Source organism: Seriola lalandi, unplaced genomic scaffold (genome assembly GCF_002814215.2).
Source record: "Seriola lalandi dorsalis isolate HSWRI2012SDOR001 ecotype SW California unplaced genomic scaffold, Sedor1 jcf7180002054664, whole genome shotgun sequence".
Classification (NCBI taxonomy): Eukaryota; Metazoa; Chordata; class Actinopteri; order Carangiformes; family Carangidae; genus Seriola; species Seriola lalandi.
In genome coordinates this window covers 12,624-39,961 of record NW_019525217.1, presented here as the reverse complement: position 1 = coordinate 39,961, position 27,338 = coordinate 12,624, and the positions used below count along the sequence as shown (strand labels likewise).

General features: G+C 40.4%; 2 protein-coding genes across 3 annotated transcripts; one reads left to right on the top strand and one right to left on the bottom strand.

Annotated features, from left to right (window-relative positions):
• Positions 1 to 618: 618 nt before the first annotated feature.
• On the top strand, positions 619 to 26,523 carry pi4kab (phosphatidylinositol 4-kinase, catalytic, alpha b). 2 transcript variants are annotated; one of them, XM_023421136.2, is made up of 55 exons: positions 619 to 769; positions 1,843 to 1,959; positions 2,562 to 2,655; positions 3,040 to 3,128; positions 3,222 to 3,294; positions 3,388 to 3,650; positions 3,757 to 3,823; positions 4,032 to 4,180; positions 4,288 to 4,353; positions 4,475 to 4,571; positions 4,658 to 4,849; positions 4,973 to 5,073; positions 5,270 to 5,399; positions 6,114 to 6,243; positions 6,335 to 6,430; positions 6,543 to 6,726; positions 7,275 to 7,378; positions 7,650 to 7,818; positions 7,910 to 7,960; positions 11,858 to 11,966; positions 12,342 to 12,478; positions 12,589 to 12,722; positions 13,140 to 13,222; positions 13,312 to 13,382; positions 13,511 to 13,635; positions 13,726 to 13,807; positions 14,039 to 14,122; positions 14,439 to 14,528; positions 15,003 to 15,122; positions 16,088 to 16,102; positions 16,250 to 16,342; positions 16,436 to 16,592; positions 16,686 to 16,813; positions 16,918 to 17,076; positions 17,436 to 17,587; positions 17,799 to 17,906; positions 18,018 to 18,145; positions 18,737 to 18,895; positions 19,088 to 19,167; positions 19,272 to 19,471; positions 19,854 to 19,944; positions 20,939 to 21,106; positions 21,424 to 21,477; positions 21,589 to 21,709; positions 21,819 to 21,948; positions 22,942 to 23,085; positions 23,193 to 23,263; positions 23,354 to 23,460; positions 23,599 to 23,703; positions 23,875 to 24,000; positions 24,151 to 24,271; positions 24,815 to 24,974; positions 25,062 to 25,151; positions 25,259 to 25,342; positions 25,443 to 26,523. In XM_023421136.2, exons 1-55 carry the CDS (start codon positions 671 to 673, stop codon positions 25,492 to 25,494), a joined length of 6,309 nt encoding a protein of 2,102 aa, XP_023276904.1. In that variant the 5' UTR covers positions 619 to 670; the 3' UTR covers positions 25,495 to 26,523. The 2 variants fall into 2 exon arrangements, with proteins under 2 accessions (XP_023276904.1, XP_023276905.1); XM_023421137.2 differs by lacking the exon at positions 16,088 to 16,102.
• serpind1 (serpin peptidase inhibitor, clade D (heparin cofactor), member 1) lies at positions 8,423 to 11,555 on the bottom strand. Its single transcript, XM_023421138.2, has 7 exons — positions 11,418 to 11,555; positions 10,961 to 11,231; positions 10,031 to 10,674; positions 9,750 to 9,898; positions 9,548 to 9,672; positions 9,240 to 9,384; positions 8,423 to 9,065 (listed from the first exon to the last, which is right to left on the bottom strand). Exons 2-7 carry the CDS (start codon positions 11,221 to 11,223, stop codon positions 8,874 to 8,876), a joined length of 1,518 nt encoding a protein of 505 aa, XP_023276906.1. The 5' UTR covers positions 11,224 to 11,231; positions 11,418 to 11,555; the 3' UTR covers positions 8,423 to 8,873.
• Positions 26,524 to 27,338: the final 815 nt, after the last annotated feature.

The following is a 27,338-nucleotide window of genomic DNA, read 5'->3' as shown; positions in this document are numbered from 1 at the left end:
ATATATACATATATTAAATATATATTTCTAAATACTCAAAATCTTAGCTTTTTTGTTCCTCACATCTTTAATTAAGGTGAAATATTGAGTTCAACAACAAAACGATGAAAGCAGGGTTTGGACCCTGTCCATTTAAATGTGTGGATGTGACATTTACCAGGAATCATATGCAACAAGATGTGTAGGAAATATTCACTTCCTTCTCACCAAACACAAGATACAATATCATATCAAATACAAATCAATCTGCACTTTAATTCCCGTTTTGCGCTTCATAAAACTTTGCATATCCAAAATAAGAGTTAAAGCAACAAAAAAACATATGAAAAAGTATTTTCTCTATCTTGATTAACATAATTTGGTGGAAAAATTATACAGACAACAATGTGGTGAATAAATACTGTCTCAACCTCTGGCTTTGTTCGTTGCGCATGTTTGTTTAGGAAACCTTGGACAAAAGAACTTAAACACAGCACTAGATCACGGTGTCTTGTTTAACAGTGACTGTCGCTGTAACAGTGTTTGTGTGGTCAAATACAGAGCCACTAATGTCACTGCCAGCGCTCGTCATGTTTGTCCCTGCTGTGTTGCCGTACTGCGGCTGTGCCAGCGCCAGCTGCTCGGCTGTTTCCTCTCCGTTGAATTTAGCTCGTTTGATGTCGGGGTAAACATGTCTGTAATGGGAGGTGGTACGAGGGGTTTTTATTTCAACACAGTCCTGTCGCTGGCCCGCTCTTTAGCCGCCCACCGTCCCGCGCCGGTCGAAAAGGTGAGGAAGGAGAAAAACGAGTGAGATCCAAAAGGCACATTTGTGTTAATTAGCTAACATGAAGCAACAGTTATCGTTTGTTCGGGGTGTAGCTCCGCTTCCGCACAAGCGCCGGCTTATTTTGATTACTGACATGACAGACGAGGTAACATTTGAGAGGTGTGTGTACCTGGGTGGCTATGAATCACTGGAGCTGGGTCTTGTTGACAGGGTTTTTCTCGGGAGTAGAGGAAGAGAGCAACGCAGGAGAAAGTGGCGTCGCTGCTTGTGTGGTGCATTAGACGAGCATAGTGGTCAGGCTTGATCAGCACTGCAGTCAAACAGGTTTACAAAGTGAAGAGCGAGAGAGATGGAGGGTTTAAAACATGCTCTGTTCAATATGGCAGTTTCTGACCTGTTGCAAGGATTATCAGGTGTTAATTAAACAGGTTATGTGGAACAATATAGGAAAAGTTTTTAAACATGTCATATTTAAAATGGGAAGAAACAAACACAAATATCTATGAACATGTGGAGGCAGTCATCAAGACAGGGTATTGATATTTTATGGATCACCCAGTGTAGGTTATGTTTTATTGTGTTTTTTTTAGCTATAGCAAGGTGACTGGCTCGCACTATATCAAATATCAGAAATACCTTTGCCATGATACCATTACTATAAAGCGCAGTAATATGATAATATATGGTCCCCATCTTGATAGCAACATACAGTAAACTTTATTGATGCCCATCAGGGAAACGTAAATACAGAAATGAAATGTATATACAGTATGTTACCTGAACTCTGTGTGCATAAGTGTAATGCGCATGCAAATCCACAAACTAGTTTCCTCATATCCCAAGTAGGACTCTAGCAAAGATCAAAACTTAGTATTGGAGCATGCAATCATTTAAAAAAAAATCTCATCTTTTTTTAAAATTTGTTATTTTTTCTATTGTTGTAACTAAGTACACACAGCTGCAGTGGGCTTCTCATAAGCCTGGACCTTCTGATTTCTGTCATGATTTTTTGTCAAAGTTTTTAAAACGGTATACAAATACATTTTAGAAATGATGTTTTTGTGGTCTTTCAGGTCCAGAAGTTACAATGTATGTGTCCACTGGAAGTCCGCGGTGTGTTCACTCTTGATGTGCGTCGCAGAGATGCTGTTATTGCACTGGCTGTGTTTCTGGTGGAATCTGGCTTACAGGTGGGTGGTGGTCGATTAAAAGCCAAGGTGTTGAGCCTTTTTCATCATAATGGCTGCATTTTATCATCAGGTTAAACATTAGAGCTTTAGGCTGTCTGAGAAGTTAATGGATAATGTTAGATTTAATTTCCAAATATTATTCACATTATTCACTTTACAGTATGGTTTACTCAGAGTTTATTATCTTGGGATGCTGTTGGATTATATATTTATAAATGATTTGTATTAATATATTAGCACTATAAGTCCACTTTTGTCACCAGCCTCTCTCAGGACTCCGCTTCACCATGATAAGCTTATTCTCTCTTCTCCCATAATCTGATTAAGATGTGGATTAGGCATGCAGCTGGCCATGTAAGCCTTTAACCTCATCACAACGAGACACTGTGAAAAGTTTCCCTGCCATCTGATCATGTTGAGATGGTAGCTTCACTTTTCAGTGTTAAAGTAATGTTTGATATATTTTCTTGGACCTGAATTTGGAACTAATAATACCTCCATATTTTTGATTTTATCACTGCTTGTTAGTCAAACAAAAGTGCTGTTCTTTGCTAGTGACCACTGTTATTTGTGGTGTGTAATTATTTGCTTTACTCTGGCAGCACAAAGACATACTTGTTTCCTACTTGCTGAGCCTATTGAGAGGCCTACCACGGGTCCAATGGATCGAAGAGAGCTCGGGAAAGAAAGGAAAGGGTAAGAACAATCCTCTTATAGTTGGGCCTTTTTGTTTTACAATGGCCTCTATTTACTCACTTGACCAGTGCACAAAGTAATATTTATAGTTATTCTTATTCATTTTCCATCCATCTTTAAATTCCCATTCAACAGTATTTCCTCACTTGTTAAGAGCAAAGTTATATTGGCCAGATCTGACAGTGGAACAACATACTGTAAGAGATTGTTGATTCCACTAGTCAACGTTAGTTAATTCCACTAGTCTTTTATATAGTATTTATTGTTTGTTTGCATTTAAAGTTTTTGATGAATCTGTTTGTTGCTCTATTTCTTGCTGCACACTTACAGATATTTGGCATTTAACTGTACATATTAATGTTTTTGTCATTTTCTGCTCTTCAGAATTTCTCCCAGTTGCAGAAAACTTCAGCTTCTGTCTAGTGACTCTTTTGGCAGATGTGGCTCAGAGGGACCCAGATTCCCGACAAGAGGTCAGCTTAAAAAGCGGTGATAATAAATGCTTCTCAGGTTCGGGTGCATGTGAGTTAAGTGCTAAGTTATTATTTCTGCTGTTCCCCCTCCAGATCTTGAACACTATAATGGAGGTCATGCAGGCATTGCAGGACATGTGCCAAACACCCGATAATCATGACAAAGGTATGCACACACACACACACCCACAAGGTAACAAAGTCCCTAACATCAATCCGTCATAATGAAAAACCTTCATAAATGCTCTCTCATCTCCAGTCTACCTGTGCAGATACATTGTCCCCAGCCTGCTCGGCATGACTCGAGCATTTGGCCGCTACAGCAACACAGATGAAGCCCTGTTGTCCAAGTTGTTCCCCAAAGATTCACCCCAGGCTCGCTGTGTCACAGAAGAAACGGAGGGAGTGCGGCGCAGATCCTTCAATGACTTTCGCTCTATCCTTCCATCCTCGCTGCTCACGGCGTGCCAGAGTGACACTCTACGCAGGCGCACGGGGACCAACCTGGATTCCTCTGCACAGGTGTGTGTATGTTGTGACAGAGCAGGTTGGATTCAAGACACGTTTTGTGTGTTCTGGACAATTAGAAGTGACTTACAGAAATGTTCTGTAATGTGCTGTCTCATAGGTGTGTACAGACCCAGGAGGCCACTCACCCTGCTCTCCTACAACCCCCGGCCCACATTACTTTGAAGGTAAAACTCAAGAAGCACAAGGTGCCAATGTAAATCTCTAATCTCTTTGTATCTTATCATTGTCAGCTGTAGCTAGCTTTTTTTTTTTATTAGCCATTTTTTTCTATTTTAAGCCATTTAATATTACCCATGGCACCCTGAAGGAACCAGTCATATGTGGTCTAACTCGTCTCATGTTTCTAATGTCATCCCGTCTCTTTCATTTCAGGCGCCTACCTTCCAGACAGCAGCACAGTAGACCCTGACCACTATTTCTCCACAGTCAGCTCCAGTTTTTCAATGTCTCCTCTCTTCATGGGGGCAGGAGAAAACGAGGTGGAGGTGCCTATTGATCTGCTCCGGCAGCTCCTTAGCATGGTATAGCAGCCCGCTACCTGTCTTCTGAAATACTACCTACGTTGTCTCTCATCCTATGTATGTATTTTGCATTTTTTTTCAGCCATGTGTGTATTGTCGATTTACAGGTGAAGACATTTGTTTCCGACTCTTTTTTGAAAACTCTGAACGCCACTATGACAGAAGTTATAGAGGTAACTGTACTCTATAATCACTGCCAATTCAAAAAAATTAACAGGTAAAGTCAAAGTTTAATTTATGCCATTATCAGTAACGTAATCTTCTCTGTCACTGTCTCTTTTGTTTGTTGTTAAGTCTAATCCTGGAGTCAACATCTATTACAAAACCTTCAGTGACCCTCTCTATGTGTGTGTGTTCAAAATGCTGCGGGACACACTATACTACATGAAAGGTAAAGCATCATAAATTGCTTATTTATTATGTATTAAAGCTGGTTTAATTGTTAAATTAATTTCATACTCTGGTCATGTTTCTAAGCCTTGCAGCCGGCCTTTGTACGGGAAGTGCACGACTTTGTGCTGGAGCAATTTAGCAGCAGCCAATCAGAGCTGCAGCGGGTACTTCATGACACGGCTGGGTTGACGGGGGAACAGAGCCCCCTCAAGCTTCGTTGCCAAGCCAACGCCGCGTGCGTGGACCTCATGGTGTGGGCCGTCAAAGATGAGCAAGGTAATCAATTGTTACCGTAGAGGGAGGGCAGAGCAGTGTTTTCAGATGTCGTAATCAGAGGGATACTGGGTGTGTTTCTTTGTGCTGCTTGTTTCACTTTTCCTTCCTGGTGTCTTTTCCCAGGTGCAGAGAATTTGTGCACCAAACTGTCAGAGAAGCTGCAGTCGAAAACCTCTAGTAAAGTCATCATTGCTCATATGCCCCTGCTCATCTGTTGCCTGCAGGTATGATACTGAAAGATAGAAAGAGTACTGAGATATGAAATAGAAGTGAAATGTTAGACAAAGTACTAGATCATGTGGTGAGAGTAGGTTAGATGTCTTAGTTTTGAAGCTGATAAAAACCTATGTTGCAAGTATTTTTGATGATTTAATGGGTATTAATTTTCCTTTTCTCTAATTGTCTTCTCCTCTGTCTTAGGGCCTGGGCCGTCTGTGTGAGAGGTTTCCAGTAGTTGCTCACTCTGCCACAACCTCTCTCAGGGATTTCCTGGTGGTTCCTTCCCCTGTTCTTATAAAACTCTACAAGTATCACAGCCAGTACAGCACAGGTACAGATATACTGGTAACTTCAAATTCACCCCAGGACTGACTTTCAACACTCCCATACTTATGAGCATATGTGATTTCGTTCTAAAATACAGCATGATGGCAGCACCTGTTCCTATAATTCAGTTGAAGAAAACATGCAACTACTGCTTGAAAGCAGAGTGGAACTAAGCAGAGTTAGTCTGAAACTGGCCATGGATTTAATATTTAAGCAATCAAAACTAATATATCTCCACTTGCATAAAAACACAACATTTTCCTAAAGACTAGAATTAATTTACATCACGTCCTGCAGGAAAGTTGTTATCCCAAGTACAGCATAAATGATCAGAGCCAGCAGTAAATGGGACAAGAGTGCTGTGGCTGATGATGCATCAATAACATTGTCATTGTCACATCCAGCTCTCATCTATCATTGATCTTAACACAGTGTTCATTGATGAGCAGCTGCAGATACAGACAACTGGAAATGCAATTCAGGTTACTAATGTTTCCGTTCTGCAGTGTATTGTCTTTTTATAGATCAGATGCTAATCTGTTAGATTATAAAAGACAACAAGCCGTTTGGATTTGGCACCACACTCTTCCCTTTTCTTTTCTGTGGAGGATCATATTAAGTAAAAGTTTTAATAGATTTTAAAAAGGCTTGTCTTGAATTCCTTTTGTGTTGATGTTTCTATCTCTGTGCTGTTATCACTCTTTTTTTTTTTTTTAAGGCACAGGTGAAATTAGGATAAACGTGACCAATGAGCATTCTCAGTCCACCTTCAGCATCCTGTCAAACAGGAAAGACCAGCCGTCCATGTACGAGCAGCTCAGAGACATCTCCATTGACAACATCTGCAGGTCAGGCACAAACACCTGGCACAGCAGTGATTAGAGATTTTTTTTAATGTATTTTTATGTATTTTTCATGTTTGTGTGCTTCCTCTCTCAGATGCCTAAAAGCTGGTCTGACTATGGACCATGTGATAGTGGAGGCTTTTCTGGCCAGTCTGTCCAACCGTCTTTACATTTCACAAGAGAATGACAAGTAAGCAGCGTTTGTAGTCAGAAACTATGTGCTTTGTAGTCACCCAGAATATTTTCAGGTCCTTGAAACTGACGAGCAGCTACTCTAAAAATAAATCATATCATTCTGTCAGGGATGCCCATCTAATCCCAGATCACACAATTCGAGCACTGGGCCACATTGCGGTGGCTCTGAGAGACACTCCTAAAGTCATGGAGCACATCCTGCAAATCCTTCAACAAAAGTTCTGCCAGCCTCAATCACAGCTGGATGTTCTCATCATCGACCAGCTTGGCTGCATGGTGATTACAGGAAATGTAAGTACAAAGTCACTATGATGGCACAGATTTAGAGTATCTTGCTTCTATTATTCTTTGTATTGATGGTTGAAAAGGTATATAGGGGAAGTAAATAACTGGGGTTATTCAGAAATGTAAAGTAGTAATTACTGTCCTGTAAATAGAAGCAAACTAACCCTTTTTCTTAACCCAGAGGAGCTGACATGATGTAATTACCTTAAACCTGTTGGCTCCTGTTAACTTGCTTAGTACACTGCATTAAGAATAGGTTCCAGTATTGCAGTTGACACACAATAGGGTGTTTTTGATAGCCAGAGGGTGATAGGCCCTTATGTAGCAGATACAGATCACGTACAACATGCTTTGCTCAGTCCTGATACAGACCTCGCATATTTGCTAATTTTATCCCTAATAATGGGATTGTTTTATTTTAAGAAAAAAAAGCAAATGTCATAAGTAGTAAGTAAGTAGGAGATTGGCTTACAAAAAATATTTTATCTTGAGTTTAACCTGTTTGCGCCTTCACTTTCTTGCTCCCTGTTACTTCCTGGCTGTTTGTCCTGTAGCAATACATCTATCAGGAGGTGTGGAACCTGTTCCAGCAGATCAGTGTGAAGGCCAGTTCGGTGGTCTACTCAGCTACTAAAGACTACAGAGATCACGGCTACAGGTCAGCATCCGCTCTCACCCTGGTCAGAGTTTACAGTTGCACCAGGGGATGTAATGGCTGAAAAAGAGAAAACGTAGTTGGGAGAATGTTAATAACTGCTGCTCTTTGCTCACTCCTATCAGGTGGTCAGCGGTAGTAGACTATGGTACTAATGTGTATTCCGTGGGTTTGTGTTACATTGGTGTGTAAACATCTGCAGTAAATACTTCTTGTAGGTCTTGTTTACATTTACGTCTACACAGAGTATAACTGCTTATCTTTCTCTTCCAAGGCACTGTTCTCTGGCAGTGATTAACGCTCTGGCCAACATCGCAGCCAACCTGCAGGGGGAGCAGCTGGTGGATGAACTGATGGTGAACCTTTTAGAACTGTTTGTCCAACTAGGCCTAGAAGGAAAGAGAGCCAGCGAGAGGGCCTCAGACAAAGGGCCAGCCCTGAAGGTACGTGCGTACATGCACAAACAATTAAACACAACAGGAAACTGATAACAGCCATGCTGATAAATTGATAATGGCTCTTTATCTCCCGCAGGCATCGAGTAGTGCTGGAAATCTTGGAGTCCTTATACCAGTGATTGCCGTGGTGAGTACTGAATGTCATGTGTGTGCAAACTGTTGCCCCTTTAGAGACAGTTCCAAGTCATTTTCGGCAAGACTTTGTGTTAAAATACCTACACACAGCGCAGTTAAAAGATCTGCATGAGTTGAGTTGATGACTTGTTACAGATGTTAGTTAGCTTTTATCTCTGTGAACAAATATTTACCCTTTCAGCTGCAGTACAAATATCTGTCACCAGTTCACTGCTGATTTTTTTCTTACGAGATCAATTTAAAGCCAACGTAGTAATAGTATGGTAGAATATGAACTGTCTATATTGAATAGTATTCATAGTCCAACAAAAATTGAGTACCAATTAGTAGTATTTTTTCATTGTATTGAGATAGTAATAGTTTTAAGTAGGTTTATGTAAAAACTTGGTAATTAAATAATAAGGTATAATTTTTTTTATACCTTTATGTTATTTCTTCTTAAAAAAGAATAATGTAATGTAACCAGTGTAGGTTTTATTTACAGAAATTCTTCTCTATTGTACAGAAGTGTTATGCATTATTTTATTATCCCCTGTCATGTATTATTCATCTTTGGTCTTTCTGCAATTAATACACAAAAGCATGAAGGTTATGTAATGTCATGTTTTTGAGCACACTCATCCACTATCCTCATTGCAAAGGATAAAACATTAACAGACAGATAACAAGGTTTCATTGAATCACTCAGACAAACTCAGCACTTGAGCAATATGAAGGAGAAGTTTAAATGTTCAGACATATAAAGACTCAGTACTCGTTACGTTTTACATATTGTACCAATTGACTATTAAAAAAACAACACCTCAGCTATTAAAATCGGTAATATTTCTGAGGTTCACTAGCAATTTTAGCTTTCTGACCAAAGGTGGAATTTGTAGTGAAAAGTTTAGTTGTTTGTTCCAGTTTTAGCTCTGTGAGGGATCAACCACCCGGCCCATGAACACGAGGCAGTCTGTGCGGTGCTCGTAGATCAGGAAGAGGAAGGGATGATCCACGGTGAAGCGGATCTGAGAGGAGAGGGGCATGAAGCCCACCTGGGTCAGTGCTGCAGCTTCTGTCCCCTCTTCATTCACAGTGATGGTTCCTTGGTGCTTCAGCTGCAGAGGGAGATCACAAGGTGTTTTGAAATAGTTAGTATGGATTATTGATTGCAGTTGAGAAGGTGCCCAGGTGACTGAATAACCCAGAGACCTTCATTTTGTTTTGATGTTTGATTTTAGGCTCAGTTGGTTATTTCTTAGTAAAAGTATCACTGATTTAGTCTTACTCACCCAGTTCATGGCAACCTTTTCAGAGGTCATTCCAGAGAAATCTCCACTCTCCTGGAACAAGTCAGTGAGGCCCATCTCCTTCAGATTTTCAATCAGGTCGTAGTTCTGCTCCAGTTTAAACCGAGGTAACACAATCTCCCGAGTCCTGAAGGGAGTCATAGAAAAGTTTCCTCATTGCTCTATAGCTCTTAAATCAAGCATTTTCACCCAAGCCATTAACTGTAAAAGAGTTCCTGTTGAAAAAGTTTATTGTATGTTATTATTATTATTTACAGTACATATTTTTTTACAGAAAGAACGCTGCAGACCTGTTTGTCATGTTTTTGAGCCACTTGTTGACAACGGTGGGGGAGAGATCCTGCTCTAAGGCCCTCATACCAGTGATCTTCCTCGGCAAGGCGATGAGCATGCTGATGTTTCCTGTGTATGGGAGCTGAAAATAATTCAATCATTATTACGTGGCTCACTTGACTTGTTTGTAAAATTTCAAACCAGTCCGAGGCCACCCACCTGAAGGATGTCGCACTCAAGTTCATGGTCAGCAGCAGCCAGATAGTTCCCCTTGTTGCTCATCATTGGCACGCGCACATTTGTCTTTTCGTTTACTCTGAAGTTGCGATAGTGAGTCATTTCTTTGGGAAATTTCTGTTCCCATGTACCTGTTTATTAAACAAACAAGGTCAAAGAGTGATATGAGTACTTTGTGAGTCTGATAACCAAAGCAGTGTTACTGTCCTCAGAGTCCTGCAACATTGAATTGTGAATGAACATTTGTCTTTATTTTCACCCACCTTTGAAGTACAGGTAGTTGAGCAGCATCAGCACCATATTTGGGTCCACGCTCTTGAGTGGTTCCCTGATCAGCCCTTTGGTCAACTTTTGTATGCGACGGTTAGCCTTGTTCAGAAAGGCAGGGTCCCTGAAGTCCACTGACTGCGGCTCAGCAAAATAATAAGCCTTTGTCTCAGTGCGGAAACTATCTTTCACTGAGACATCCCTCTTCACGTAGACATCGTTTACAGAGCGGAGCGTGTAACCAAAGTTCCTCCTGAAGAGCCTGTGTGTCAGCTTCCTGAAGAGCTTGTGCACTGTTGCGTTGTCATAGTGGTGGCTAGCATTGACAAACTCTGCGAATCCCAGAGCTTTGTAGATCTGGTCATGGGTTCCCGCTCCTGCCCCTAAAGACATCATCCCCATGGCGATGGAGATCCCAGCAGGTGCTAGCAGGATGTTGTCAGTCTGGTTGACGCCGTTACGAAGACTTCGATAGAGATTGAAACCAAAATGGGCATTGACGATGTTGAGGCGTTGAAGGCGAGACCGGCCATGGAACAGCCGAAGGAGTCTGGCACGACGAATCTTTGGGTCGGAGGGTTCGGCAAAGATGTCGATGTCTGGGGCTGGCGTGGCGATCTCATCTATCTCATCCCCTTCACTGAAAAACATCATAAAGTCATCACCCAACCATTCAAAAGTTGAATCACTCTAAATTTGTTTTGATATTTAGTATTTAAACACTTCACACAATAGCTGCATCATAAGTAACTATTTTTAGGTGTGTACATTTGTTATATATATATACACACACATATATCACCAGCACTGATAAGAAAAATGTCACCAATCCAAGGTATAAATGTAAAAATTTCTTTCTTAGGTCTTCCATATGAAGATTACATTTCTGATGTAACCTACCAGATGTAAAAACCATTCAAACTTACATGTAATCATCGCTGCCTGCAGCCAGGATCTTGTCAAAATCAATATAATCTTCATCCTCAAAACCATCAAAAACTAAGTCATTAGTGACAGTGTTTTCCTTGTGGAAATCCAACGGGATGGCTTCTATATCCAGTGTCCCGTCTGGCTCAAATCTTCTGGGGTCCGGTTGAGGGTCAGTGAAGTGAGAGCCGAGGTCTTTGATTCCAGCCAAGGATGGACTGACCAGCAGTGAGGCCACAAAGAAGATGGTGATGACCCACATCCTGAAGACTGAGGCAGAGGGAATGGACATTTAGTGTGGCTTAGTTAATGGTCTGACCAATAATTTGAGAATTTAATTAAAGTATGTTTTAATAAATCTGTAGGAATTAAATTATGTCTTCACTTGCTAAAAAGGCAAAAATATTTTACGTGAATTTCCCTTAAAAATCAGTCGTAGTCTGTAAAATGTCTTACCGTTAGTGTGTGCTGGTGGAAAGTGCTGTACAGCTTCTGTTTGTAGGACGAAGAGCAAAGAATTGAATACAAAACTGAACTTTGATGTGGGCTCCTCCTGAACAAATAGACCAGATCAAACAGACCAGAAAGTGCTGTGACTGACTAAAATCTTTAACTCTTCACAATTCAGCTCTTAAGAATATTTAATATTGATTAACTGTTAAAGAGCTAGTAGTCTGGTAAGATATGTTTTGCAGTTGTTTCTTTATGTTATTTGTATGTCTTTATTTTGTTAGTGTGCTGAACGTCCAAGAAGATTTTCGCTCTGTGTTTGAAAGAATTTCCATTTTACCTTTAGAATCATTTGAACTCAATGTGATTGTAATTTGTATAATGCAGCATAAATCTTGAGAAACTTTTCTCACCCTTTTCCTGTGCCCCTTTTTGTAAACTCACAGTTGACCAGGCGACTTCCGCCAATCAAAGAGGCCAAGCCCCGCCTCCAGAAGCTGTTCAGGGACTTCTGGTTGTACTCTGTGGTCATGGGTTTTGCTGTAGAGGGATCAGGTGAGCAAGGAATTAACTGTTTTCAGTACACTGCATGTTAAGTACGAAGTCATGCACTGCATTATATGCCTTAAAATGAGCTGGAGCTGATATTTAAAGGTACACTCCTGATTTTTGTTTAGTGGTTAGTAACTTCACCAAATCACAAGATCTCTTCATTCTCAATGCTGATGTTCTGAAACTCAAGCTGTGACCTGTGTGAGGGGTTTCAAAACATCAAGCTGCCCATTGCTTTAATTCATAGGTCATAGATCCTATTTTCTCAGGTGGTTACAAAAAGGTTTTGTTATAATCTGATGAATGTACCTTCAATTAAGAGATTAATTTTATTAATCAGCATTAATCCGCATTCCTATATATATTTTGTCCTTTCAGGGCTTTGGCCAGAGGAGTGGTATGAAGGCGTGTGTGAGATTGCTACCAAGTCTCCTCTTCTCACCTTCCCCAGTGGAGAACCTCTTCGCTCCGAGCTGCAATATAACTCGGCTCTAAAAAATGACACAGTGACACCGGTACAGTGTTCAAAAATATAGATATCTTTTTCTGCATTAATGTCGTGGAAACTCTTCTTACAACAGCAAAGCCAGAACTAATATTTAGATCGTCAATTTCTGTCTTTTAGGCTGAGTTGAGCGAGCTGCGGGCAACCATCAGCAATCTCCTCGACCCGCCTCCTGAAGGATCTGCCCTCATTAACAAGCTAGACTTTGCAATGTCCACGTACCTGCTCTCAGTCTACAGATTAGAATACATGAGGTAATGTTATATTTACTCATCTTTTGTCACCACTGGCATTATTCCATAAAGGATAGGTTGACAGTCTTAAAACAATTGTCAGGTGCCCGTCTGAGTCTTCTTTGCAGAGTGACAGTACCACGAAGTGGAAGTTTTGTACTAAGAAGGTTGTAAATTTGGAAGATACTAACTCAGACTGTTGAAGCCTCATATTGGACTCATATTGAAAGTTTGGACTGTGTTTTTGGACAAGACAAGGACTGTAGATTTTGTCCCCCTTCACTTACATTGAAATTGTTTTAAGAAGGGATTGGGCAAAGTATGTACACAGGCCTGACTATTGTTTTAAGATAGAACAAATCTAAACCTATCCTTTAATAAAGGGAGGTCTGATTGTTCAACTTTGTAATATCTCTCTTTCCTTTTGCACACTTCCAGGATGCTGCGATCCAATGATCCTGACAGGTTCCAGGTCATGTTTCGATACTTTGAAGACAAAGCCATCCAGAAAGACAAATCTGGTGAGGGCTTTATGCCTGCACACCTCTAGCTATCTTTTCCTTCAAGCTGTGTAATTCATTTTCTTAAATTCCCTTTTTTATCTACACAGGCATGATGCAGTGCATTATTTGTGTTGGTGATAAAGTATTTGATGTCTTCCTCCAGATGATGGCTGAGAAGGTAGGTATCATACTCTCTCTTGATATTTTGAATAATAGTGAGGAATATCTAAAGGTCTGGACATTTTATTGGTCACAGATTTTGTTCTGCTCTGAATAAAAATCAGTGTGTATTTTTTATGTTTGTAGCCAAAGACCAAAGAGCATGAGGAGGAATTAGAGCGACATGCCCAATTCTTGTTGATCAACTTTAACCACACACACAAGAGGATCCGCAGAGTGGCAGACAAATACCTCTCTGGTTTGGCTGAGACGTGAGTAGTAATCATTCAGCCACTTTGTCTGCTTGCAGTTTTTAAAATCACTTTACAGATGTATCTTTTACATCCCTCTACTTCAACCAGATTCCCCCATCTGCTTTGGAGTGGTCGCGTGTTGAAGACCATGCTGGATATTTTGCAGACACTCTCTCTGTCTTTAAGTGCTGTAAGTATCAGAGAGAGGGAGAGCCAGTGCGCAGTGCCAGGTTGTTGGTTTAAATCCCTATAACGAACAAGAACATCTGAAGGTGGCAAATGAAATGATGTGGAATATTCTCATCTGGTGCAGCTTTTAGTCAAAATCTTCAGAGTTTTAATCAAACCCCAGAGAAATGTTGAAATAGGTGCAAAGTAGAAGCTTCAGTTGCAATAAATTTCTCACTTTTTTTTAATTCAGGACATTCACAAGGATCAGCCATACTATGACATTCCAGACACCCCCTACCGGATCACTGTTCCTGACACATATGAAGCCAGAGAGGTGGGTTTGGATTGTTGTTACACGTGTGACCACTAGGGGGCAGCACAGTATTGGTTGTAAACATTGTAGTGATCTCTTTGCTGTCTGAATTTTTTTGGGTAGTGGAACTAATTTGTCAACTAAATAAAACTGTAGGTTTTAAATTAAACTTATGTATACTGCAAAATTCTATGTTGTTTTCATATTATGTTATTTATACTAAAAATCACTAAGAATCTAGCATTTTGCACAAGGATTTCATTGAAATTTAAGGTTCGCCAGCGCTCCTGTACTTCATCTAGTGGTGTTGTATCCTTACTTCCTTATCTCCTCTTAGAGTATAGTAAAGGACTTTGCTGCCCGCTGTGGTGAGATCCTGAAAGAGGCGATGAAATGGGCCCCTTCAGTCACAAAGTCCCACCTACAGGTCAGTTTATTTACCTTTATGTTTAAGTGAGGACTGACACAGATTTAATTAAAGTAGTAAATTTGATTGGAGCTACTATGTCTTTGTAGTTTAAAAAAAGAAATGTAATAAAATTAGGATGTAGCAAAAGTATATTTAAGAAAAGTGTCTTTCTGAAAGTTGAGATATTTAAGTTTTAAACATTCACTTCTTGTGGTTGTGCTTCTAGTTTTAGCAACACTACCTCAGCCACAATACCCTTATATTGTGGCTAAGGTTTATTTTAATAATATAATAGTATTGTACAAGAAATGGTGATCTAAGATCCCTAATTGGTTAAGTATAAACTGTTTGATTTAGTGTTTTAAAGGGAAATCATTTTGTATTTTGACCCTATAGACAATATTTGTCATCTCTGTTGTTCAACTATTTCTTTTCCTTTTCCCACTTTCTCTTTTTCTGTCTCTTCTTGCCTGAATGTTATGTACAATGCAGGAATACCTGAACAAGCATCAGAACTGGGTGTCGGGACTGTCCCAGCACACTGGCCTCGCCATGGCCACAGAGAGCATACTGCACTTTGCAGGCTACAACAGACAGAGTACTACACTAGGCGTGAGTCACAAACACACATGCAGGCATCCATACATGTTCGCACACAAACCTTTTCAGATCACCACTTTTATTGTATCGTAAATCGCAGATTTACCCCAGATTAAAAATGCACGAAATTACATTACCAAATTAAGGTGTGTGTCACATTTTAAGCATATTTAAAGAATGCAGAAAGAATATCAATCTGTCAGCAACATTGCACATCATTAAAAGCCACAATACAGGCACAGTATGGTTTTACAGTCCTACCAAAAATGTGTTTGCTTTTCTATTGTGAGAGAAGTTACACATTTTTTTAGAGCAGTGCGGATGCCTCAGGATGTGACACCTTGTCACTTTGTGTATCAAGAAGCACGTAGCACTTTTTAATTTTTTTTAACAAACTGTACTTGGAGAACATAAAGCAAACTTTAAAAGTAGCTCATTTACCTACCCATGGCCTCACAGTCTTGTTGATTTCATGCTTATTAACATTTGTCCAACATTAATGGCTTTTTAACATAACGAATGTGCTGTTTAGCTGCTTTGTCAAGGCCTTTGTGGTTTTGTTGGCACTGATCAGAGGTGTCTTGTATCCTTTGTGCACATGTATTTTATTATGTTTTATTCTGTATGCACTCTGTAAAGCACTGTAAACACTGGGAGTCTTTTTGTCTAGTTGTTTACAGTACTGTATGTCCATGTGTGCATGCTTACTAGTCTGTGTGACATTATTTTGCTTGCTATGCATTTTTTATGTGTTCTACGGCTTGCATTCTGCTATATCTGTCTTTTCATTTGCTTCATTTGTTGTATTTTGTCTTTATTAAACTGCACCGAACTACCTACCTGGTTGCTTGGCTGGTTTACGGATTTGCTGGTTACCTGGTTACTTACCTACAATGGACGGGTGGGTTGTTTCGCTGGTTGCCCATTTGGCTAACTGGTTATGCTGGTGCTGTCCTCCACCATGTGGCCAACCATAGGCTGCTTTCCCTCAGGTTGGTCTGAATACTAAATACAGAGACAGGGCTCAGGCATGATACCTTCCAGTTTATCCAGAAGTGTTACAGTACAGCTGCGTATCTTACTTTCCTACCTTGTGACTGGGTGGCCCTAAGTGGCCCTTAAACTCTGTTTTTTGTTAGACCACCCAGCTAACGGAGAGACCAGCATGTGTGAAGAAGGACTACTCGAACTTCATGGCCTCACTCAACCTGCGCAACCGCTACACAGGAGAGGTGTCTCAATCTTCTAGATATTAAGATGATATGACTTTCCAACACTTTTTGCATACAGTCTGATTCATACCGGTCTGTGTATGTGCTGTCTAGGTGGCTGGTATGATCCAGTTCTCAGAGGCGACTCACAGCCAGTCAGACCTCAACAAGCTGATGATCCATCAGATGACCCGTGCTCTGGACAGAAAAGACCCAGAGGCCTTCACCCAGGCCATGTTCAAGATGGCCGCCCTGCTTATAACTACCAAAAGTCAGCAGCTCTGCCTCATTTCATTTTGTACATCAAATGTTTTTTTTTGTTTTGTTTGTTATAAATCAGTCATTTCTATATTTCTTCTTTCAGACTGCGATCCTCAGCTCCTGCATCATCTGTGTTGGTCTCCTCTGAAGATGTTTACAGAACATGGGATGGAAACTGCTATCGCCTGCTGGGAGTGGCTCCTGGCTGCACACAACGGCGTGGAAGTGCCAGTATGTATATTTATCACTCTTAATATAATAACAATAACAATTTGTTAAATGAATGTGTATCTTGGTTTGACGTATATCTTATCTCCTCTTTCCCATCTGCCTAGTTCATGCGTGAGATGGCAGGGGCTTGGCAGATGACAGTAGAGCTGAAGATGGGATTGTTTTCGGAGGCTATAGTAGAGACCGGCCCTCTGGCTGTCTCAGAGGAGAGTCAACCTGCACCCTGTGCACCCGACGTCATCCCCCACTTTCTCTGGATAGAGGTCAGTGACACTGAGACATTAACTACTGCTTCTGTTTCTTGTCCTCTATATTTCCAAGTTATGTTACTGTTAAAGTTGTTTTAAACTTTACTGTCCAGAGATCACATGACTTTATGTCAGTAAAATACACAAAAGTACAGCATGCACATGTTCACCAACGCACTGGACTGTAGAATCATTTGTTCAGCTTCAAGAGTCCACCAGTCCACTGAGCTTGTCTGATTTTCACTTAGAGGCGTTCTATCATTTAGATGTATAGTGTTTGTATTAGCCATAAAATGGTGTTGAACTAATTAATTAAAGGGTCTAAGGATTGGAAAATGTCAACTCTTTATCCCTCCTCTCTGTTCTCCCTCCAGTTTCTGGTGCAGAGGTTTGAGATAGCCAAATACAGCAGCGCTGACCAAGTGGAGATTTTCACCACCATTTTGCAGAGATCTCTGTCTCTGAGTGTCGGAGGACCCAAGAGCAGCCTGAACCGACATGTTGCTGCCATTGGACCTAGATTCCGGTACTGTGTCTCAATATTACAACAGCAAAGTAGTTTAATTATAATTAAACTATTAAAACTTAAAATTACCAACTTAAACTTAAAATTACTTAAACTTAAACTTAAACTTAAAATTATTACATTTATAATTATAAATGTAATAATTAGCTGTATGAAATACTGAATCGTAAACTTGATAAGACTATTGTGTCACCACTTTGCTTCATTTCAGACTGCTGACTCTGGGTCTGACTCTTCTGCATGCTGATGTTGTGACGAATGCCACCATCAGAAATGTGCTTCGAGAAAAGATCTATTCCACGGCTTTTGACTATTTCAGGTAGAAAAAATTCCAATCTGGTTTGTTGGCAAAAATGGAAACTCTGTGTTAGTGTCATTTAAAGCTGTCTTTCTGTCCACTAACTTCTTTGCCATCTCTGTCTTTGTGTAGTGTCACTCCCAAATTTCCCACTCAGACAGATAAGAGGCTGAGAGAAGACATCTGTATAATGATCAAGTTCTATGCCAGCCTGCAGTCTGACAAGAAATATCTGGCTGCCAACCAGCTGGTTCCTCCAGGTACAGCAGTGAGAGAACAGTGACCTAATCTTTCAGTAATAACAAATAAATTAACAACTTCACACAGCCCAAGAATTCACACTTAATGTCTGGATTTGATTGATCTTTAGTTTAAGTTTCTAAAAGGTGAATTTCAATATCTTTTGCTGCTTTTTTTTAAATTTAATTGATAGAACAGTAATGTGTAATCTAGAGTATGACAGCTGAATCAATGCAGAGACCCAAGTTTGTAATCTGTGATGTCATACCACTAATGTGTTAACTTGAGCTGAAAGTGAAATTTGCAAGGAAATGATTTTATACTCATGAGGGCAGTGTAGTGGGTACACCCGTGGGCTTTTTTGTTTTCATGGAAGGTTACAGATGGTTACAGGTTAGTGAGTTGATCAAAATATACTCTTTGGTAATTGAGTCAAAATGTATAGCTTGAGCCCAAACTGTTGTCAGAGCGTCTTTGTCAAGAAAAGACGCACATTTTCCCACTATCACTCATTTACAGTTGTAAAGTTGGTATCTAGATCTATTCATTTTAATTTTCTCAATAGGTGGATGGTAGATTTGTTGGATAAATTTATCTTTTTCTTTATATAGATCCCCAAGACATGTCTGTGAACAGCCTGTCTGTAGTAGCAGTGACGGATAGCCGGAGCAGCCTTGATGCAGCGGTGGGCCAGAGGCAGCAGGTGGCTCAGGGATGGATCAACACCTACCCTCTGTCCTCTGGGATGTCAACCATATCCAAGAAATCGGGTAAAAAAACAAAAAAAAAAAACACATAGCATGTTAAACTCGCTATGCTGGAACCCATCATATGCTGCAAAGACAGTCTCGGTGAAACTGAACCTCTTATGCGTCTTATTATTAATATTAGATTACCATTAAATGAAAATTCCTCTGCCATCATGTGTTGCTTATGTACATATTACTCCTGGTTTGTTTCAGGACTGTCTAAAAAAAGCAACCGAGGCTCTCAGCTGCACAAATACTACATGAAACGCAGGACTCTACTACTGGCTTTACTGGTATTTACCTATTCTCTGTAACTATGTATGTTCAACAATATGTGGTATTGAAGAATTGAATTGCTGTACTAGTGCTGGTGTTGTTCCTGTATGTCTCCCTCTAGGCCAGCGAGATTGAGCGGCTGACAACATGGTACAACCCGTTATCCACTCAGGAGCTTGCTATTGCTACTGAACAGTCGGTGGAGACTAGCATTGCGAACTGGAGGTCCAAATACATCAGTCTGACGGAGAAACAGTGGAAGGACAATGTCAACCTGGCCTGGAGCATAGCACCTTACCTTGCCCTGCAGCTCCCTGCCAGGTACGCAGAACAACAATAAGTGAAGTCCAAAACTTTCTGCACATTGTTTCCCTTTATTGCTGGGAGAAGTAATTGTCTGATGTTCAAATAACAGCACCACAAAGATGGCAGATAATATGGGGTTTGTGCTTGTGACATCATTTCCTCCCATTAGTGTGTGTAAACACCTACTATTTCTACCTAAATGAAAATATCCTCATCAGGCCAGCTTAATGCCTTTTACTTAATGTGCCCATAACATATCCATCAACTAATGAAACACAGACTATGACTTTGTTACAGGCCTGTAACTTTTTTTATGGAAGTTTATGACACGACAAAGGATAAAGTTATTCTTTGGGCATGCTCCTTTTCAATTCTTTCAATTCTATTTGTTTTTCAGATTTAAACACACGGAGGCTATTGTCTCTGAGGTGACCCGTCTGGTGCGAATGGATCCAGCTGCTGTGTGTGATGTTCCTGAAGCAGTCAAGGTGAGGTCCTCCGCCTGCCAGTACAAACCAACAGCCTGGTAGTTATGTCTGCTGTCCCTTTGTCAGTGGGTTTTGAGAGGAGGTTTAACCAGCGGGACACGAAAATTGAAAATTCTATGAAACACCATAAATATATAGCAACAATCACAATAAACTCTTCAAATTCTGTCTGGCCAGATTCAGCTCATCCCCTGTTTGATAAAGTAGGCTTTATGAAAATAGCTAGCATATCTTTTAATGTGTATCTTATACTTCATCGTCACGCTGTGTGAGATTGGAGAGCTGTCACTGTACAAAAACAGGTTGCTGCTCACTTTTCCTTGTCTTATTTTTATATGTAATGTAAAGATCTCTTGTGTCTAAAACCCTTTCAGGACCTCATTTTGCCATCACAACCATCTATAGTCATAACTATAGATTCAGTCATACCCTTTAATCTTAACAGGCAGGGATTTTTCAGTTAATACTGTGGCTTCATTGAATCCCGTTAACATTTCTGTTAAGTTGTAACTATGGTATAATGAACAGAAGAAAAAAGTTTTTGTCACTTAATGTTTTGCTGTAAAGTAGCCATGCACTGCCACTTGAGAAATGATGAAGTAATCGTTTTCCCTCCAGCTTCCTCTAGTCCTTTTCGTTTAGTTCTACCTGACTGAACTCTTAATGAGCCTTGTACCTGCCTGAAGAGGAAGCAGCTGAAGGCAGAGCACGGCCTTCCCCAAAGGCCACCATAACTTATCAGATAATCCTACTTGACATCTCACAGTTGATTATTCCAGTCACTTAAGTAACTAATAAGCTTCCACTGGAGGTTAGTTAACACACCACCAGGCTGGAGGTCATGACGTTGAATCAGATTTCTGTTGATGTGATCTGATATTTGATACATGCTGCACAAAGAGTTGAACCTATCTAAGTGCTGATGTACATGTTGGCTAAGCTCATCAATTTTTGACATATTTCTTTCTCTCTCTTTTGTTTTGTTTTTATTCAGTTCCTGGTGACATGGCACACGATTGATGCTGACTCTCCAGAGCTGAGTCATATCCTGTGCTGGGCCCCAGCAGATCCTCCTACTGGCCTGTCCTACTTCTCCTCCATGTACCCTCCTCACCCCCTCACAGCCCAGTATGGGGTCAAAGTGCTTCGCTCCTTTCCTCCTGTACGCACAAATATCATTTGCAATTACAGTAGTAAACGGCATCAGAACTGATTTTGTTTTTGACAATTTGATTATTGTAGTTCTGTGTTGAGGCATCTATATTTCACATGCGTATGCTTAATGGTGTGTATTCGTAACCAAATGCAGTCACTGTGCCTCAAACATTACTGAAAAATCTGATGAAACTGACTGATAAGCCCAAGAAGTGCTTACATTATTCATAAGGGACTGTGTATCACTTGTATACAGTGGCTTTTTTTATATGGCTAATTATTATTTGTTTCTTTCTTGTAAAATATTTTTTCCACTGTTTCTAGGATGCCATTTTGTTTTACATTCCTCAAATTGTCCAAGCCCTTCGTTATGACAAGGTAAGATCAGGTTTTCTCAGTGAGCATATACATTTAAAGCCCCGTATATCTTATGATTATCATATTATTATAACGTCCCCTACTTTTCTTTCCCCTTACGCTCTGGTTTAGATGGGTTACGTGAGAGAGTACATCCTGTGGGCTGCTCAGAAGTCTCAGCTGCTGGCTCACCAGTTCATCTGGAACATGAAAACCAACATATTCCTGGATGAGGAAGGAAACCAAAAAGATCGTAAGATATCTCTATTTCAGTGTGTGACTCTCGCTCACACTTACACCTCAAGCACAGACATGAACACAAAAAATGCACAAAACTGATGAAAAAAACTTTCTGCCTGCAGCTGACATAGGGGAGCTGTTGGAACAGATGGTGGAGGAGATCACTGGCTCGCTGTCCGGCCCGGCCAAGGACTTCTATCAGCGCGAGTTTGACTTCTTCAACAAGATCACCAACGTTTCGGCCATTATCAAGTATGAACACGCTTTTCAATCACATGTACTATACATGCACACTGCAGATGACTCTTTTCCAAAGATACCTCACATTTCTTACTTTCCAAGCTTAGTTCAGTGTATAATTTGAGACTTGAAACTTGCTTGAAGTGAGTTTTCCATCAGTCAGCACTGACTCAACTTTAGTTTCACTTTTGTTTTGTGGAAGTGCATGTGAGAGCGAGAACCGTTTAGGTGTGATGAGGATGCTGACTGATACTTAAGAGGCTAAAATGTCTAAAACCAGCTGTATTGTGTAACCGGCATATTGCAGCATCTTTATTGATTTTTAAGATGCTAATACGATCATGAACTGAGGCTTACACTGAAAGAAAAGCTAAAACACTGAACTTTGCCAAATGCCTCAAAGTAGCACAACAGTTAAACCTTTCTGTTATTTGGATGTCATACTTACTGAAAAACACTACTCTCTAGGTAGCCTTTAAGGTGTTTATGAAGTGATAACAAGTTTTCCCCTGAGCCTTCATGTTATGTTCTTTCCTTCCCCTGTTGTTCATTTGTTGTTCGTTTATTTGGCCATTGGTTGCTGTACTGTCTCTCTGATTATGCATTGGTCTGGAAGACATTATATGCTGTGCTCCCTCTGCCCCTGACTACCTGTCCGCCATGTGTGTACACTGTGCAGCTGATGAGCAGTTTTCTGACAGGTCCCATTATTGCCAGCTCGTACTGAGTGCTTTGTCAGCCCACTAGAGGCTGACAAAATTCCCTTCTGCCCTCATTATAGCTCTAATTGTAACATGTCAGGGGATAAATTTCTACTATCCCTTGGCCTCCACTCTCAATTAGTCTCTACCCCAATGAGTTACCTCTGTGAATAACAGCAGAGCCTGACTGTCACTTGTGGTCTGGAGTCATTCAGTGGGATACCCATGCATGCTATTCTCAGTGAAGTCAGTCATAGAGGTGTGGAAACTATGTGTTCAAGTTGTTTTTGTTTGTCTTCATCAGACCTTTTCCCAAAGGCGAGGAGAGGAAGAAGGCCTGCCTGGAAGCCATGTCACAGATCAAAGTTCAACCTGGCTGTTATCTTCCCAGTAACCCCGAGGCCATCGTTTTGGATATAGACTACAAGTCTGGGACCCCCATGCAGAGGTGAGCGTCAAAAGCAACAACTGTAATGCTCTTACCAGTTACCAGAATTTACAAATATATGTGACGGCTTCACTGAACCACTTGTGTCTCCTCGTGTAACTGTTTAGTGCTGCCAAAGCTCCCTACCTGGCCAAATTCAAAGTTAGGAGGTGTGGAGTCAGTGAGCTGGAGAAAGAAGGTATAGTTACCATTAAAGGAACCTACAGTAGATTTTATACTTCTCAAATTGTGCATGGACAGATGATGTATCCTGACATCTTCCTCTCAGGTCTGCAGTGTCGCTCAGATTCTGGAGAGGAAGTTAAGAACGAAGAAGAGGCCAAGAGAATCTGCTGGCAGGCAGCCATCTTTAAAGTGGGAGACGACTGCAGACAGGTGTCCATTTCACACGCCTCACCTTTTACTTACCACACTGCTATCACTCATTAATTCAATGCTACCTTAGTTTGACGTAACTTGAGTATTTTAGCTAGAATTTCCTTTTTATTTCCATTTGGTCATTTGTGTTCACAGGACATGCTGGCTCTTCAGATCATCAGCCTGTTTAAGAACATTTTCCAGCTGGTTGGCCTGGACCTCTACGTGTTCCCTTACAGGGTGGTGGCCACAGCCCCTGGAGTAAGTTCATATAAAACTTTTGCTGTCTTCCTCTCTATTACTATATTATATTCCTGACGGGAACTACTGAATGTTCATACCAACTATCCCACGAAGATAATCGAACTTAGTCGAACTTTCCCCTGTAATCAAACTTCGCTCATTCTTGCTGTTTCTGATGTTCCCCCACAGTGTGGAGTGATCGAATGCATCCCGGACTGCAAGTCTCGTGACCAGCTCGGCCGACAGACAGACTTCGGCATGTACGACTATTTTAGGAATCAGTATGGAGATGAATCCACACTAGCTTTCCAGAAGGTAAATGCCAAATCTCACAACCCTTGTGCAGACGTTTCCAGTCATCAGTCAGTCCTTTATACCTGTAAAAGTATGCCATATTTCTCAGTGCTCACATTTTGTATGCACTAACAGTTTAATCTGGTATTCTTCTCAACACTTCCCCTTTAGGCACGGTACAACTTCATCCGCAGTATGGCAGCTTACAGCTTGCTGCTCTTCCTACTGCAGATAAAAGACAGACACAATGGAAACATCATGCTGGATAGCCAGGGCCACCTCATCCACATTGGTGTGTATTCTGTGCATTTCTGTGTCCATTTATTGAAGTTGATGTGTATGTTTGTCCCTGGTGTGAATTTAAGACTGTACCAGTCTTGATTTTGTCCAAGCCAAATCAGATAAACGGTTCACTATCTGTTTTTCTTATCTTCCACCAAGCCTATCAACATGTTTTCAAGACTCTGCTTGCACAACTGCACAACTTGCAACATGATGATAATAAAATATTAAAGATAACTTAATGATGAACTTTATATCTTGAAAAAAAAGTTTTAAGACAAAATTTTAAACCAATGGCTGTATGAAAGAGAGGAAAATGCATTTAAAAAATCTTTTAAAAAGTTCTGACTTCTAACTAACCCTTTGCAACCCAAGCCTTTATATCATAAAATTCATGACTGCAGTCTTTGCCGGCCTGTTTGAGTGACTGGAGAAAAGGAGTACAAACAGGAGTGCTTCTGATAATGATCATGCCAGACTTTATCTTCATGCTGCAACGAGATACTGGAGGCTTCAAAGAAAATCCTAAGCTCTTGTGTCTGTGTGTTTACAGACTTTGGGTTCATGTTCGAAAGTTCTCCTGGTGGGAACCTCGGCTGGGAGCCGGACATTAAGCTAACCGATGAGATGGTGATGATCATGGGTGGCAAAATGGAGGCGACGCCCTTCAAGTGGTTCATGGAGATGTGTGTGAGGGGATACCTGGCGGTCAGGTGAGTAGGTAGAAGTGCTAAAAAAAAATGCTATAGGCAGACGATGACTAACATGTGACATTAAGATAAGTTCCTCTGGTGAATCAGGCCCTACATGGATGGAGTGGTCTCGTTAGTTAACCTCATGCTGGACACTGGCCTTCCCTGCTTCAGAGGACAGACCATCAAATTGCTCAAGTGAGTCAGACGTGGATGTGTTCACATGGTTGTGCCAATTTGAATGTGAATAAGCAGCTTGACAGTGATTTGCTGTTGTCGCTCATAGTCTCTTTCGCTCCATCTAGGCAGCGATTCAACCCGGGTTTGAGTGAGAAAGATGCAGCTTCCTTCATCATCAAAGTCATCCAGAACTGCTTCCTCAGCAACAGGTCAGTATAGTTGACATATTCCTCTTTTATTTTTATTAATAAAAAATAAAAAAAATAAAAAATATTCACATTTATTCGCTTGCTCTTCTCTGTCTTACAGGAGTAGAACCTACGACATGATCCAGTATTACCAAAATCAGATCCCATACTAAACGTTTGTGCCTACGCATGTGCATATTTTAGCTGGTACGGAGCGTGCGTGCGTGAGATTGTGTGTGTGCCTTTGTTCATGTTCATCATTGAAGATTGTTGCTCATTGTTTCTGCTGATTGTTGGATGTTGTCCTTTGTGTTTGCTTTAGCTTCTTGTTTCCTCTCATAGCATATTTTCTTTATATTAATAGTTTATTCTGTTATTTATTATTTTATGTTGAAATCAATGTTATTAATTATTATTCTATTGCACTAGCATCCTGACTTCTGTGCACTTCTCAGAAACTCTTGGTAATCTGCACGTTCAGTATATACTTTATCAGAGTTTGTGCCAATTTTAAATAATTTATAATATTTGTGAATGTGGATTCTTAAAGCTGTTGATTTTAGATGGGGTTTGAAATGTAATTGGATACTTTAAGTAGACCGGTTTCAGTTCTGACCAATGTGGCCTATTCTGTCATCTTGTACTTGACTGTACTACTGTGCTTCTCTTTTTATTGGACCAGACAGAGTTCTTTGATCTGTGGCATGGTACTTGTCTTGTATTTAACAGTGAGACTGTATAGACATGGGTTACACTGTCTGTATTTTTGGCTTTCCATATTTGCACCATGGTTGAATGATACAAAGGAGTTCTGGAAAACAACAGGGCTGTGTTTTGTATATTTAGCATTGCCAAAAGGGGGAGGGAAGATAATGCACATAAATCAAACTTTTCTATTGTTTGTGGATGAAGGTATAAGGCACAGCTCGAATGTTGGGCAGTTGCATGAAGTTAATTGTTAACTGCCATGTAGCCTGTGTCCAATGTGGCTTTTGGTGACCGTTATTTTAGTAATTCAAAGTGCTGTGCCCCATGTCCATATGGTTAGCTTAAGCCTTTATGTAATGTTACTGATTGTAAAGATTTTGCCTCTCTTTGTATATTTATATCCATGCCTCATTTTCTGTCTCCTTTTCTGTCTTCATGCCTTTTGAATGAAAATGCATAAGATATGAAATCAAATAAAGATCTATTAACTTAAAGGCACTGTCTTATTCTTGTTGCTCCTTACTGAGGGCAGATTTTCATTCGATGGTATTTGAAGTTGAAGGCATCATTGCCCATTTAAAGATAAGTGATGTTGCATCATATTACAATAAGAGTATGATTAAAAAAGAAACTATAAAATACAATTTATATAAGAAAAATGACAGGGGAAGGCAACTAAAAATGTCTATATCCTGAGTAAAATATAATCTTGGCAGATGGTTTGGAATACATTTAGCGTATATTTAGAAATCCTCACCTGTTATATAGTACATACCTGTTTCTGTTAGACAATCTCTACCATCAGCTTCTTGCGCATCTCTATGCTGTGTTTTTATATTTACATCCACCAGAGGGCAGCACATGATGACAATATGTGCCAAAGTGCTAGTCACAAACCCACAGTCGCTCTATATGAGGCTGGCATCAGAGGAGGAATTAGAGTTAATATTAAAGGGCCATTACACCAAGGAAGGCAAGATCAACACATGAATGATGTATGACTTATTGATTCAACATAATACACAAGTCGGCACCTGTTGAACTTTATTGTTCTTTTATTTGCCTGTTGGTACATAAAGGTACTCAGAAAGTCAAAGAACAACCAAGCTCCAGTCTTCTCTCCATGCTGCATGAATTAAAGAGGTTTGACTCATCACAATGAGGCTGTAATTCTTCAGAGAACTAGCAACTCTCGATATTTAGGAGGAATTTCTTTTACGAGATCAGCACAGTTGAGGGTTGGAGGTGAGCTACTTGAGGAACTTGAGGTGGAGAACGGTATGTGTTATTAACCCTATCATTTTTAACT

Excerpts from the sequence above, each read along its gene's own strand:
- pi4kab (XM_023421136.2), top strand. The coding sequence starts at position 671 with ATGTCTGTAATGGGAGGTGGTACGAGGGGTTTTTATTTCAACACAGTC. Across the intron at positions 14,529-15,002 it reads TCACAAAGTCCCACCTACAG|GAATACCTGAACAAGCATCA; the intron begins GTCAGTTTATTT and ends TGTACAATGCAG. Across the intron at positions 19,472-19,853 it reads GCCCTGCAGCTCCCTGCCAG|ATTTAAACACACGGAGGCTA; the intron begins GTACGCAGAACA and ends TTTGTTTTTCAG.
- serpind1 (XM_023421138.2), bottom strand. The coding sequence starts at position 11,223 with ATGTGGGTCATCACCATCTTCTTTGTGGCCTCACTGCTGGTCAGTCCA. Across the intron at positions 10,675-10,960 it reads GCAGGCAGCGATGATTACAT|TGAAGGGGATGAGATAGATG; the intron begins GTAAGTTTGAAT and ends GATGTTTTTCAG. Across the intron at positions 9,899-10,030 it reads CAACTACCTGTACTTCAAAG|GTACATGGGAACAGAAATTT; the intron begins GTGGGTGAAAAT and ends TTTAATAAACAG.